General features: G+C 45.0%; 1 protein-coding gene across 1 annotated transcript; it reads right to left on the reverse strand.

Moving 5' to 3' along the window:
• Nucleotides 1-2,319: 2,319 nt before the first annotated feature.
• Nucleotides 2,320-11,812, reverse strand: kcnj9 (potassium inwardly rectifying channel subfamily J member 9). Its single transcript, XM_028427108.1, has 8 exons — nucleotides 11,448-11,812; nucleotides 10,302-10,733; nucleotides 8,568-8,781; nucleotides 7,198-7,399; nucleotides 5,776-5,968; nucleotides 5,475-5,672; nucleotides 3,584-3,714; nucleotides 2,320-3,205 (listed from the first exon to the last, which is right to left on the reverse strand). The coding sequence occupies exons 2-8, from the start codon at nucleotides 10,597-10,599 to the stop codon at nucleotides 2,939-2,941; spliced, it is 1,503 nt and encodes a 500-aa protein (XP_028282909.1). The 5' UTR covers nucleotides 10,600-10,733; nucleotides 11,448-11,812; the 3' UTR covers nucleotides 2,320-2,938.
• Between the last annotated feature and the right edge of the window lie 1,000 nt (nucleotides 11,813-12,812).

The following is a 12,812-nucleotide window of genomic DNA, read 5'->3' on the forward strand; positions in this document are numbered from 1 at the left end:
TGATCAGTTTTTTATTTTTGTCATCGGGCTTTTCTAAGGTTTGGACCACTCTGTGACCAAAAGTAATTGGACACTGTGTGACTTCTGCATGATGTCAATACTACGAGTAAACAACAGTTGCTCATTTGCTGCTCAGACAGTGTGAAGTGTGTGTATTAAATGAGAACCTGAACGGTGACGTCACAGGCTGTTTGAACCAGAGGCGTTAGTTAAAGGATGCTGAAACATCGAGTGATTTCCTCTGCTCCATTCTTCATCTGCCCGGACTATAAGCAGACTGTCATGACTTCCCTCCATCAAGAGGAACATTGATTTCAGCTCAGCAGGGATCATGCAAAACAGCCTTCTTATTAAAATCATAATTAGAACTCGGAAATGACATGTGGGGTTCAAGTCTGGGGGGGAGCTATGAAAAAGTAACACACATGTGACCAAAAGTAAACGGACACCATGTGCTACCTGAGCGTTCTTCTGGTCTGTTTGGTGGGACATCTTCAGAGTGCGTTCTCCTTGGTCTGCAGCGTTATTGATTGATTGACCATGATGAATCAGTCCATGTATTTTGACATTTTATGGCCATTTATCCACTAATTGTTGTAGCTTCAGAGCCCATAATGAGTATTTAGATGATAACTTTGTGTGTAAGTTCTTATCTTCCCACTTTATTTGCAGTGTTGGAAGAATGTATCTCTCCTCGGTGTAAAACTACTTAATTTGAGGCCAGTAAATATATATGAGCGTCCACATACTTTCAGCCATATAGGGTATCTTTGTATTGTGTTTCAAACAGTCGATATCTTCACGACTTTGCCTTCAATGTCAAGGTCGTCTGTTCTTTCCCTCCTGAAGGTCACTGCTGAGCGTTACACAAATTCTCAGCTCCAGCGTCACACCACCTCTGACACTCCTCATAAGCTCCCCTACCAGTTGTCAAGGTCCAGTTCAAACATTAACACACACTCGCATGTGTTTGAACAAACACACACACTCTGCCCTCTCCCTGTCCCCAGCCCCGGTTGCCTCGGAGACAGCTGAGACAGGGACCCCATCTCATTAAACGCCAATAGGGCTGTGTGACTGGCTGAAGGAGGACGTGTGGGAGCTTTACCACCATCTAGCTGCCAGAAAAGTGAACAACAGACTTTTCTCTTTTTTTTTTTCTTGAGGCCAACATTCTGCCTAGTAACCCAATATGCTGACTTCTCCTGGTGCTGACAGCCAGCTCTGAATTTCTAATGAGATACATGGTGCTGCGAGGCTTTATAGGAGACAAAGATGAAAAGTTTAATGTGGACCATTAGTTAAATAGAAGCACGCTGGCTAATCGGTGATTTATTGCACTAAACTGGAGCCAACTTCAGCTTCAGGGGAGGAGTAAATATCACTTTATACAGAGTGAATCCCCTGATTCTTAAAGAGATAACGTTTATCCAGTGGCAGCGCTTTTATTTATACTGTCTATTTTTTCACCACTACATAATATCACTACCTTTGATGTCAGGTTTACTTATTTATTTGCCTAATATTGAGGATATTCATCAAAAGCTGTATAGAGTAAAGAACACTTTCAAGTCATGGTTTCTTTGTAAATTTTGTTGTCCAGTTGTAGCAAATTGTGTGTACATGTAACCAAAATATTCCTAAATGATGTGAGCACTAACACCTCTGATTTATGGAGGACCAACCATGACATATGTATAAATACAATACATAAGTACCCAAATAAAAGTCTTCATGGAAATAAAACCAAATTCAAGACATCAGTTTAATCATTCAATTGTTTTATGACCCGTTTTTTTTTATTTGTATTTAATTTAATGTCATTAAATTGATCCCTCACCCCTGATAACCATCGAGCATGAGGGTCCTTCCCTCAGGTAGACGCTGCAGAGCTCACAGCTGTACCAGCTACTCAGTGGAACATGTCAACAACGACAAAACAAACACACACTCATAGACAGCTGCTGTTAATATACTGTAGTTTATTAATCCTATTTGATGTGTTCTATTAAATATTAAAAACACCAAGTAAAAATGGCCACATATATATATACGTATCTATATATATATACACAGCAGCAGAAGCAGGAGTTTGAGCTGAACCCAGCAGGACACTGTTGTGCTTTTAGTTTCTATTTGGCCGGGGACAAACGATAGATAGGACCCTTGTGCTACACAACCAACAAAACACAACATGTTCTCTGTTCTCACCACATTCACCTCAATGCAGCAAGTTCATATTATCAATAACAAACATTAGACTTTGTGTTCACGCTCAGAGCAGGAAACAGCTGTGTGTGTGTGTGTTGTATTTCTTTAACACTATTTGTGAGCCGAAATAATTAAAGGATTTTTTTTTACTAGCACCAAATTACACAGAGAAATATCTACCAGCAGCTGTGGGCTGGTGTTACATTCCCACCCTGACGACATCCTAGAACAATCATTGCATCTACAGAGATGTGAGGTTACTTCTACCAGTCTAGTAGTGCAGGTGAGATCGAAGCATCTATGCACTATTTTTTTAAATGTGAACACACAGTTTACTCTGCACGCACGGCCACCCGCTCGTCTTTGTAACATTCTGCTTTGGTCCGCAGCATGTAGGCCTACTGCAGCTGACCCCACCCAAAGCATAGTATTGTTATTTAAATGTAGATATAGGCAAGGGTGATTGGAGCTAACACAACCATTTGAAAAATAGTACACATATACAGTACGCTTGTAACAAAGACGAACGAACAAATAAAAGACAAAATATCAAGAAATAAACTCCTTCACGTGAAAACTGAAAACATGGCGGATACTGCAGAACTGAGCCTAATGACACTACTTGTTTTTGCCTTGAAAGAAAAGGTCTGCTAACGTTAACTGTGATGTGTAGGTGGTGGTGGTGGTGGTGGTGATATACTGAAGGTCTTTGTAAACATTCTCCGTTCTAGGCCTCTGATTCCGATTGGTCGGTGGCGACGCTGCCGTTCAGCTCGCCCAGTCCTGTTTGCTCCTGGATGTCGGTCATCTCCCCGACGATGAAGGTCGTCTCGCCTGTTTTGCTGTTGGCCGAGCCGCCGTCCGGCTGCTTGGCCTCGGGGCTGGCCAGGGTGGGCTCTTCGTCCAGTCTGCTAGAGATGGACCAGTAGAGGTGAGCGTCCAGTCTGGCCGCGGCCAATGAGAGCTCTCGTGCTGAGCAGGAGGGCGTGTCCACCTTTTTTTGGGGAGGTAGAAACATGTGTCAGGAACGATCATCTGTATCTCCTTACATTCAAAGCTTTGGTTTGAAATCTACAGCTCTCATCTATGCAAAGATTAGTCCCTGAGTTAGAGCTCCTACATTTCCCAGCATGCCTTTCAACAACCCCAGGAGAATGTGAGAATTCAGCTGTTACATTCACATGTAGGTGGAGACAGGAATAGGGATGACAGAGGAAGAGTTGTTTTTCCTTGTGACAGAGCAGCTGAGCCTGCTGCTAGTGAGCGAGATGTTTTCTCGTTTTTATATAAAATAGTGTGTTCTTGTGTCAGAAAAGGTTACATTTCATCCATTAAAAATCATTCAGGCCTTTAGTTTAAGCCGTGTTATTACCTCAAATGTGTGGTGAAAGGCCCCGTAGTCGATGTCGAAGAAGCCCTCTGCCAGGCACATCATCGGGCTGAACCTGTGACCCCACATCACCTCCTCCGCCAGGTACGAGCTCCTGGCCTGGCATGTCATCCCTGCGCGCACAAAAAAGAACTGATGACTACAAAAAGTTTTTTACAGAGCTTACAGGACTTCTGAAATGTTCAGTAGGAGCAGTTTAATATGCAGGCTGTCGCTCTGTGGAGTGCAGCAGAGTTATGACTGTCAGCTGCCTGTTTGTAGCAGCACTCTGACTGAAGGAATCAATATCTGGAGCAGGCAGAGCAGCCACCTCTGCCTCATGGAGACACAGCATGAATAGGTGTGAGGGAAGCAGCGTGGAGCAACGGAGTCTGTTACCCTGATGTCAGATTCAGGCTGACACGAGGAGGAGATGAAGAGAAGGAGATAAACAAATCTTCTCCCTACCCGACTGCTGTTTGGTTTTTGTAGTTTTTAGGCTGTGAGAGCAGCGATCGGCCCACTCGGGGTGCTGTAAATCTAAAAGGTTTGTTTAAAAACACTCCTGAGACTGGAGGGAGCTTCAAGTGTCTGAATCCCACAACACAACAAATTCACATTTCATGCTTTTAAGCAATGATTTATCAAGAGTCAGTGAGCACAGAAGGGCCCTGTGCTGTGCTCCAGGGGAGATGAATCTCCAGTTTTACGAGCTCACTGATATTTCACAGTGTATATATGTACAGTATAATCCCCCTCATAATCACAGCACTGCTTCCCGAAAAAACACAACACAAAGATTGGCGATCAAATCTCAGAAATGTCATTTTCTAATGGACATTTTTCGAGTAAAAACAGCGTCCTATCAGACCCCTGTACGCATCTGCAAGATTAATTTACTAATGCTTGTTTCTAGCTGCTGCAGCCAAACATCCATTTACAGTATAAAAAGGCTACTGGAACTTTACAGTCAAATTAAATTGCATGGCATTATTCCTCATACATTGTAATGTTGTTAAGTAGTTCTACTGTGCAACATGTTTTTCCTTTTAAATCACTAAAAAACCATAAAACCTCTTACTATGAAAACATTGACTAGTAATGGTATTTGTTTAGTCAGCTCTATAAATGTGATTTTTTTTTATTGTTTGTGGTGAGTAATGTAGCTGCAATTTAATGATTTAATGCACCATTATTTTTTAATAACGCAACACATGAAGAGGAGAACACTTAAACATATTTGGGGGAGGAAGTGAACTCAAGCTCAGACAAAGGAGGCTGTTCAGCTAGGTTTGACCCAGTGACAGTAAAAACTGTTTTGAGGCTCGGTGGGAGGCTCCAGGACGTGATGACCGCCGCCATGTTGGCAGCGTCACGTCCACCAAAAACTCTAAATATGGACAAAGAGGGGGAGCATGAGCAGAGTTTAGGGGGGCGGGCGATCGTGGAAGCAGGAAACTCACTGTGATACGGCAACCGCCTGTCACTCAAGCAGCAACGCCCATAATTATGTGTAATTTTAAGTCCGAATACAATTAAAATGAGTGAGTTGTAAAACAACACACCCGTACAATCGACACTAGAAGAGAACCTGTCATCTGAGACCAGAGTGTTTTTTTGTACCAGGCTGTAAACATGTTCTTTTCTAGAAGTCTATGGGAAATGACTCGCTTCTGGAGCCAGCCCCTAGTGGTTGCAGCGTGAATTACACGTTTTGACCATTCCGCATGGGCTTCAACTTTGAGCCCCGAAGGTTGCCACTTGGTTTGACCTAAAAAAATGACATCAATGTAGACACGCAGTTCCTCTTGGTGCCTCTAGAGGGCTTCCTCCAAAAGTGAGTCAATTTTCATGGTAATTTTCATAATAATGAGAGAATTGAAAGTTTACCCACCTGTGGCCTCCACCATCCCCTCCAGGATGACGACTATCTCGAAGTCCTCCTTCTCCAGCTGGGCCTGGGACATGTCCCAGAACGGCGAACGGGCATCAATCTCATGAGAGATCACCAACGGCGAGACCAGGAAGAGGCGATCATCGCCTGTCTCAAAGCCCACGCTGATGTCTGTCTGGTCTAAAGGGATGAACTCACCTGGAGGAGACAGGTGGAGGTGAGGAAGCATTTCAGATGTCAAAAGGACAGCTCTGTCTCTGTCTCCAGCTAGCAGCACAGTGGCAGGATTGCACTTTCTTACCCTCCTGAGTCTGCTTGGACTTGATGAGTTTGGCTCTCATGTTGGCCCCGACGATGTGGGAACTGCGAAGGTCGCCGACCCTAAACATGAGACAGAGCTTGTCGTCTCTCAGGGAGATGACGGCGTGTTTGGAGAACACCAACGTCTCAGCTCGTTTGTTGGGCTGCGAAATCTTTACAAACATGCAGCCAACCTGGATGGAGAGGGGAAAAAACAGGAGAGACGCTCAGAAAGTGTTCGATCCTCAAATATTTGCAGAGGATGATTTATAAATGAACGTCTTCATTTTCACTAATGCTGAGCTTTTTTTAATTTTCAGTGTATTAAACAGCAGCGACACTGGGAGCAGCCTCAGACTCAACCGCTTTTTATTATGCATAGTAAAACATCCCACATGCCCATCCGTTGGTAATATGGCAGGTTTCCAGCTCGCAAACATGCATAAACATGATTCATCCTGGAGGTCCGTGTGAGTGAATTCCTCCTCATCAAAGGAGTGCTTACATCATGCAAAAAAAAGAGCTCCATCAGCATTTTCAATGTAAATATTCTTTTACAGGAAGACACCATCTGCACATAATATGTGTCATTTCGTCTGCACAGCACTGAAGCATTTGCTGTTCATTCTTTGGGCTCAAGGAAACTGAGTTTTACAGGCGTGTGCTTGTATTTTAAGCTATTGGTATGTTATTTCATGCTGTTTCTGGCCAAAACAGAACAATGGCACCACCATCACCCCAGTCGTGGAATGATTTAGCCACAGATTAGCCTTGTAAAAATGGTCTGGTGAGGCTGGGGATGGTGGTGGCACAATGCTGCAGACTTTCACCTGGAGTGATTCATACATCTTTTCATGAAACCAAGCTGAGGTTGAGGTTGAGGGTGGCTCAACAGGCAAATCAATCCCCATAGATTTCTGTGTTACGCCACTTTAAAGCAGAAATAAATATGTTTACAGCCTGATACAAACTGTAATGTATCTTTCTCCATACATGATAACTGTATGTGGGACGACCTTTTTACATCAAAATGATATGAAGGCTGAACATTTTGCATAATTGCGGGTGTTGTTAGCATAGACTGTATATTACAATGGTCAATGATGTCACCTATAGGTTTCTGAAGAGCAGTTCTGAGTCCCTATTAGAGGCTCTGACTGTCATAGTCCACCTAAACTCGAGGTTAATCCAAATACAGGCAAAGAGGTGAAGCATCAGTGGAGCTGTCCACCTGTCACCCCAAGAGGTCACACTCATAGTTATGAGTACTAAATGAGTAAGATATATAAACATTCATCCCCCATACATTGGTCACTAAACAGGACCTTATCAATAGAGACTAAAAGCTTTTTGTACCAGGCTGTAAACACCTTTATTTCTGCTGTAAAGGTTCCCCTGTGTCTGAGTTTTCTACCAGTCTCACCATGAAGGCGTTGACCATTGATCCCAGTATGGCCTGCAGCAGCAGCAGCATGGTGCCCACTGGACACTGGTCAGTGATGACGCGGTGTCCGTAGCCAATAGTGGTCTCCGTCTCGATGGAGAACAGGAAAGCCGAGATGAAACCGTTGACATTGTTGACGCACGGCGTCCACGTCTCATCCTCCAGATGGTCCAGATCACCCCTTGAGAAGAAAAGGAGGAGAATGTGTGAGAAGGTGAGGGAGAGAGAGAGGGGGAGGGGGGGTGACAAATTGGGTGTCAAGAGAGAAAAATAGAGAGAAAGTGAGATGATTGATATTTTTAGATCAGAGGTGCAGAAATATATACATGATGACTCATCTCTCTCATCACCTTTCAGCTTATCCCTGTAATGGAATGAAGTAATCCTGCTCATCAGGTTTAGGCGCAGCGATTAAGCCGACATTACACCGTCACTTTTTCACCACGCTGCTACTTTTTTCCTCATATATCATCACATACTCTGCCTCTGAAACACATGCTGCACAGGCTAATGTCCCTGGTTAACACAAGTCCAGCCAGAGAGGGAGAGCTAATTAATGAAAGTGGTGTAAAGTCATTTCTATAATCTAAGACTTTTTATTGACCTGTGTTGGTGACTGCAGCAACACTGACAGCTTTCTGGCACACCTTAGGTTGTCCTGTAATTGATATAAAAAAAAAAAGGTCACGGTTTTTATGAGACGAATACGTTAGCTAATTAGAGCCGGGATCCAGCAGACACATCAAGCGAGGAGGTAACACATCAGGATGAAATACGCTGTGATATTACTACGGCTTTGTCTGCATTCTGCCTGAATAAATGGGCTTTTTTTTTTTAAGGCGTCGTGGCAGAAACGAGGACGATGAGGAATAGTGTGATGACAGGTTTGATGAGAAGATCAATACCACCCTCATATCAGCCTGACAGTTAGCTTTGCTTAGCACAAAACTGCTTCAGAGTCATGTTTGTTGTACAGACACGAGAGTGAGCTCGCTTTTATTCTGACTGCAGGAAAGTACAGAGATGAGACGTGAGAGTATTTCCCAAAATATCAAACTATCTGGAGGGTGAAGAGGAGGGTAGAAGGAAGCACAGAGCTGAGCTAAACCCGGTTTTTGATTCATACTAATGTGGCCACGGTGCCTGAATGATTTTTTTTCTGCCATTTTGGGCGACAGTTGTGCTTCAACATGATGCATCTTCCCCAGTAGATGATAAAAAAAATGCTTTTTGAGAGGTAGGTACTCCTAAAGCAGCCCTAAAAGCTCCAGAGCACAATTCTGGTTAAAGGTCAAATGGAAACTGGCTCCTGTTGCTTCAGCACTGAAGGCTCTCTCTTTGATTCTTACCTGCAGTAGGCTATGAGGTACCAGATGGCCCCGAAGAAGAGCCATGTGACCGCGTAGGCCATGACAAAGACGAAGAGCGAGCAGCGCCAGTTGAGGTCGACCAGCGTGGTGAAGATGTCAGTCAGGTAGCGGTAAGTCTCCCTCATGTTGCCGTGCTGGACGTTGCAGCGGCCGTTCTTCTCCACGTAGCGCTGCCTCTTACGGCGGGCCCGGGCTGGAGGACGGATCACAGGGAGCAGATCAAAAACAGAGAGGTGACAACAAACAAACATGGGCAATGAGTGACTTTCTGTTCACATGAAACAACCATGACGGCTTTATGAGTGTCTCCTAACCCCTTTAGCTCCAAGAAGCCTTTTGAAACAAACACATGCAAGGCTGCCTTTTTGAATTCTTGGAAAGTTTTCACTGTTTGAAGCTCTGACTGAAGGCTCACAGAGACAGAACGAGCCGGGGGACACAGACACTTGGAGAGAAGCAGCGTGTGCTCAGAGGAGCGTCAGGCTGCAGACGAAGGGAAACGCTGAAATGAAATCAGACAGGTGAGGAAGAGAGAGCAGATGAAGAGCGACAGGATGGCATCATCAAACACCCGCAGCATAAAAGCCACAACACTGGACTTCAGTAGCTGTACGACAACAACGAGGGCAGCCGGTGACTTTGTTTTTGTTTAGTACCCCAGAGCTGAATGAATTAATCAGAGTGTATCCCCGTATCAATAATATCAATAATGCAAGAAAGAAGAACTTCACAACAAACAAAAAGAACATTCATGACCATAGTATGTAGGTGAACTTGCACCTAATATGGTCATAGAATAGTGTGAAACCAGGACTGTCTGTAGCTCAGTGGGATAGATGCTAAGCTAACGTAGCTCAGACTCCAGTGTATAAACAAATATAACAGCTACGACTTGTGTTCGGTGTTGTGAATATATTGTGATGCTTTATGGCCGACCGGTCAACAAAGAAATAATGACTACACCTCAGTTTGTAGGCTCCTGGATTGAAAACAACATGGCAGCTGGCTTCAGTTCAGAGCGATCAAACAGTAACTGTTAAAGTTCTTGGAGGTGGTGACACCCCGTCTTTTCAGAACTCACTGCTTACAATGAATGGGAGGCATGGAAACAACTGATCCTGTGGACGGGCAGTAAGAGGCGCTAGCATCGTGCTTATTGTGGCTTTTCCTTGTTGGAGAGCTACATTGCTATGATACACACTCTAAACGATGGAATATAGTGTTGGAACTGCAAATATTGAACTAGTAGTGTTACATAGAGTTCGTCCTTGTTGTTGATTGTTCTCTTTTTTAAGATTAAGATTAAGAAACCATTATTAGTCCCACAATGGGGAAATTGCATAAAGGAACTCCCCATCGGGAACCGGTCTTCCGCGTGACAGGCGGAGATACTGTCCACTATACTAACGAGGACTGTGTACAAATTTGAAGGATTTGCACTGTAATCCTTCAAATTCTTTGAAATACAGCCATATTGACCTGCTTTGTCAGCAGCCTGGGTGGAAATGGCTGAGGGGTGAAGCACTGCAGCACAAATTAGAGCAGGTTTGCTACAACTTCAAGAGAGTGGTGGAGGTGCAGTGGATACAGTTTGTGAATGTGGAGAGAGAGAATGTTGATTCGAACACCAGAGCCGGTCAGTACCCTCTGTTCTTTAAACAGATACGTGACGAGGTCCGTACTGCTGTGTCTGCAGCGTTGACAGTGACTCACCCCAGCCGAAGCGTCCCCTCTCCTTCTCCGTCCCCTGGGTCTTCTTCCTGGGCTGGATGGCATTGGCCTCCCGTTCGGCCAGTTTGTCCTGGAACGACCTGTTGACCTTAGCCGAGGTGGGAGGGGATGGCGTTGTCTCCGTGGTGACGACGTGACCCAGCTCCTCTGACACGTTGAAGACCCGCGTGGAGGCGGTGGCTTCTGTGGCCACCTCCACTTCTTCCCCTTCACCCTTCTCCTCCACGGGGAGAGACAGGGAGTCAGGACGTGAGGGGAAGACGGAGTTCTCCAGCGCCATGGCCTGTTCTTATGTGTGTGTCTGTGTGTCTCTGTGTGTGTGTGAGGCGTATTCGTGTGTTATTGATATCCTCCCTCTATGGCAGACACTGTCCAGCGGCTATTGATTGGACCATTTGTTTGCTTGACTGAAGCCTGGAATAAAAGTGAAGAACACAGCGATGAAATGAAATCACAGCATTGATTATCTGCTTTGCTGTCACAATAACTCCGACTAATGATTTTTAAAAGAGATGCACCTACTTCCGGGAACATCTCTGACACTTACGTTGATTTAATTTCTTTGAAGATACTTTAAAAATGATAATAAACAAAATGATAATAAACAAAAACAAAGAACAAAAATGTGGATTTTTAGGATTGAGCTACATCTGTTTAGGTCTGGAGTGGAGTGGAAAATGCACATTAGTGCCACTTTTATCTGCATAAAACGCCTCAGGCCGTGTGTGTGGTGTGTGTGTGTGTGTGTGTGTGTGGTCCATGCATGTGTGCGTTGTATAAGCGCTATTTTAAATGTGGTGGGTTTACACCACAGGCCTGCAGATTCCTTACATAAGTCCCATGTTAGAAGCGGAGTTAAATGTGTATGTGGACTCTGAGACTCTGCTGTGTCTCTGATGTGACGTGCACAGTAAAATGGAGTCCTCTGTGTAGACTGGGCCGATTTTGGACAATTGGTGGAGAGACGCAAGAGAGAGGAGTCTGATGGTGACAATCAAGATGACGCACTACGCCTGATAGATGGATCAGAAATAGCCTCTATTAAAAAGGGGGGGTCTGTGAGTCAGCCAGCAGGCTCCACAACCCGACAGCAGGGGCTGTGGATCCATGTCAGGACAGAATCCTTACCTGCTCAGTGTGGCAGCTTACAGATGTGGCAGATGTGGATCGGACCGATGTTTTATCATAAGAAAGAAGCCAGTCTGGTCCAGGAGAGAGCCGGGAACAGCAGCCTTGGTTCGATGACACCCATTTCTGGTGTTTACCAGCGACGCAGCACCCAGTCCGTGTATCCAGGAAAACAAAAGCGATCCGAGCGCTCAGCGTTTAGCCTGATTAAAAAGAAAACACATAACAGAACACCCTGATCCGCTGAATAATAATAATCAAGGCAAAAAAAAACAGCTGATGATCACGCTGAAAACATGTGGACGTGCGAAATGGTGGCAGCAGGACGATAACCCGGCAGCGCCGAGAGCTCCATCCTCTGTGCGTCTGATGGAGTCAGTCAGGTGTGGAGCCTGTGAGCGGCGGAGGATGCTGTCGTCAGCCCAGCCCTCCCATCAACCCTGCCCGCCTCAGACGCTCCACGTTTCCAACAACAGAGGGGACAGTCGCGTCCCTCCTCTCTGACTGCCAGACCTTTTATTCATTCATTTATCAACTTCTTCTTACAGCAGCAATTACACACATCAATAACATCATGCACAGTAATTAGCGCAAGGGCGTAGCTACCATTATATCAGAGGGGGACGTGCCCCCCCCCCCCCCCCCCCCCCCACATTTACTGAGTAGGAAACTCCACCTAACGCTGTTTCTATTGCTCGTGAAAAAACTCCGTTCCACTTGGTTCATAAGAGAATAACCTCACCGCTGAAACCCACTTTTCCTGGTTACCACAGCTCTGCAAAACCGTTACTATAGTAACGGAGCTAACAAACCCAGTGGCTTTCTTCGAGCGAGCGTAAAACACTGCAAAGAGAACCGTTGGTGCTGGTCGAAGCTGGAGGAGGTAAGGTCAGTGTCATCCCACAAAGTCCAGCTCATGCTAAAGCCTGACTGTTTTGTGACATGGCCCCAGGTGACGTTAGGTTGATGTTAAATCAACTTAGAAACGTTGGGAGGAAGCTACTGACATGAGGAGATTCCCAACAAAGACACGGAGAGTTAAGTTGTTTTCAGCATTAACCCATATTGTAATAAGGCCAGGTTAGCTTCTGTTAGCCTGCTAGCTTCAGCCTCGCCGAGCCAGTGCACATGGCCACCTGCTCCTATTCTTATCAGCAAGAATAAAATACATATAATGGATCGTCAGGACACAGTGGTGCATTATATGAACAGGGAAACACTGATGTAGCAGATGAGGCAGCGCATCATTATAAACACATCCACAAGGTTTGTTGTGAATTCAGCAGTTTTATTAGCAAATAAAAATAAAGACAGTGGAGGACATTCTATTACTGAGGTGAGTGATGACGGGAAAACTCTATCAGG

The sequence above is a fragment of the Parambassis ranga genome, chromosome 17, assembly GCF_900634625.1.
Source record: "Parambassis ranga chromosome 17, fParRan2.1, whole genome shotgun sequence".
NCBI lineage: Eukaryota > Metazoa > Chordata > Actinopteri > Ambassidae > Parambassis > Parambassis ranga.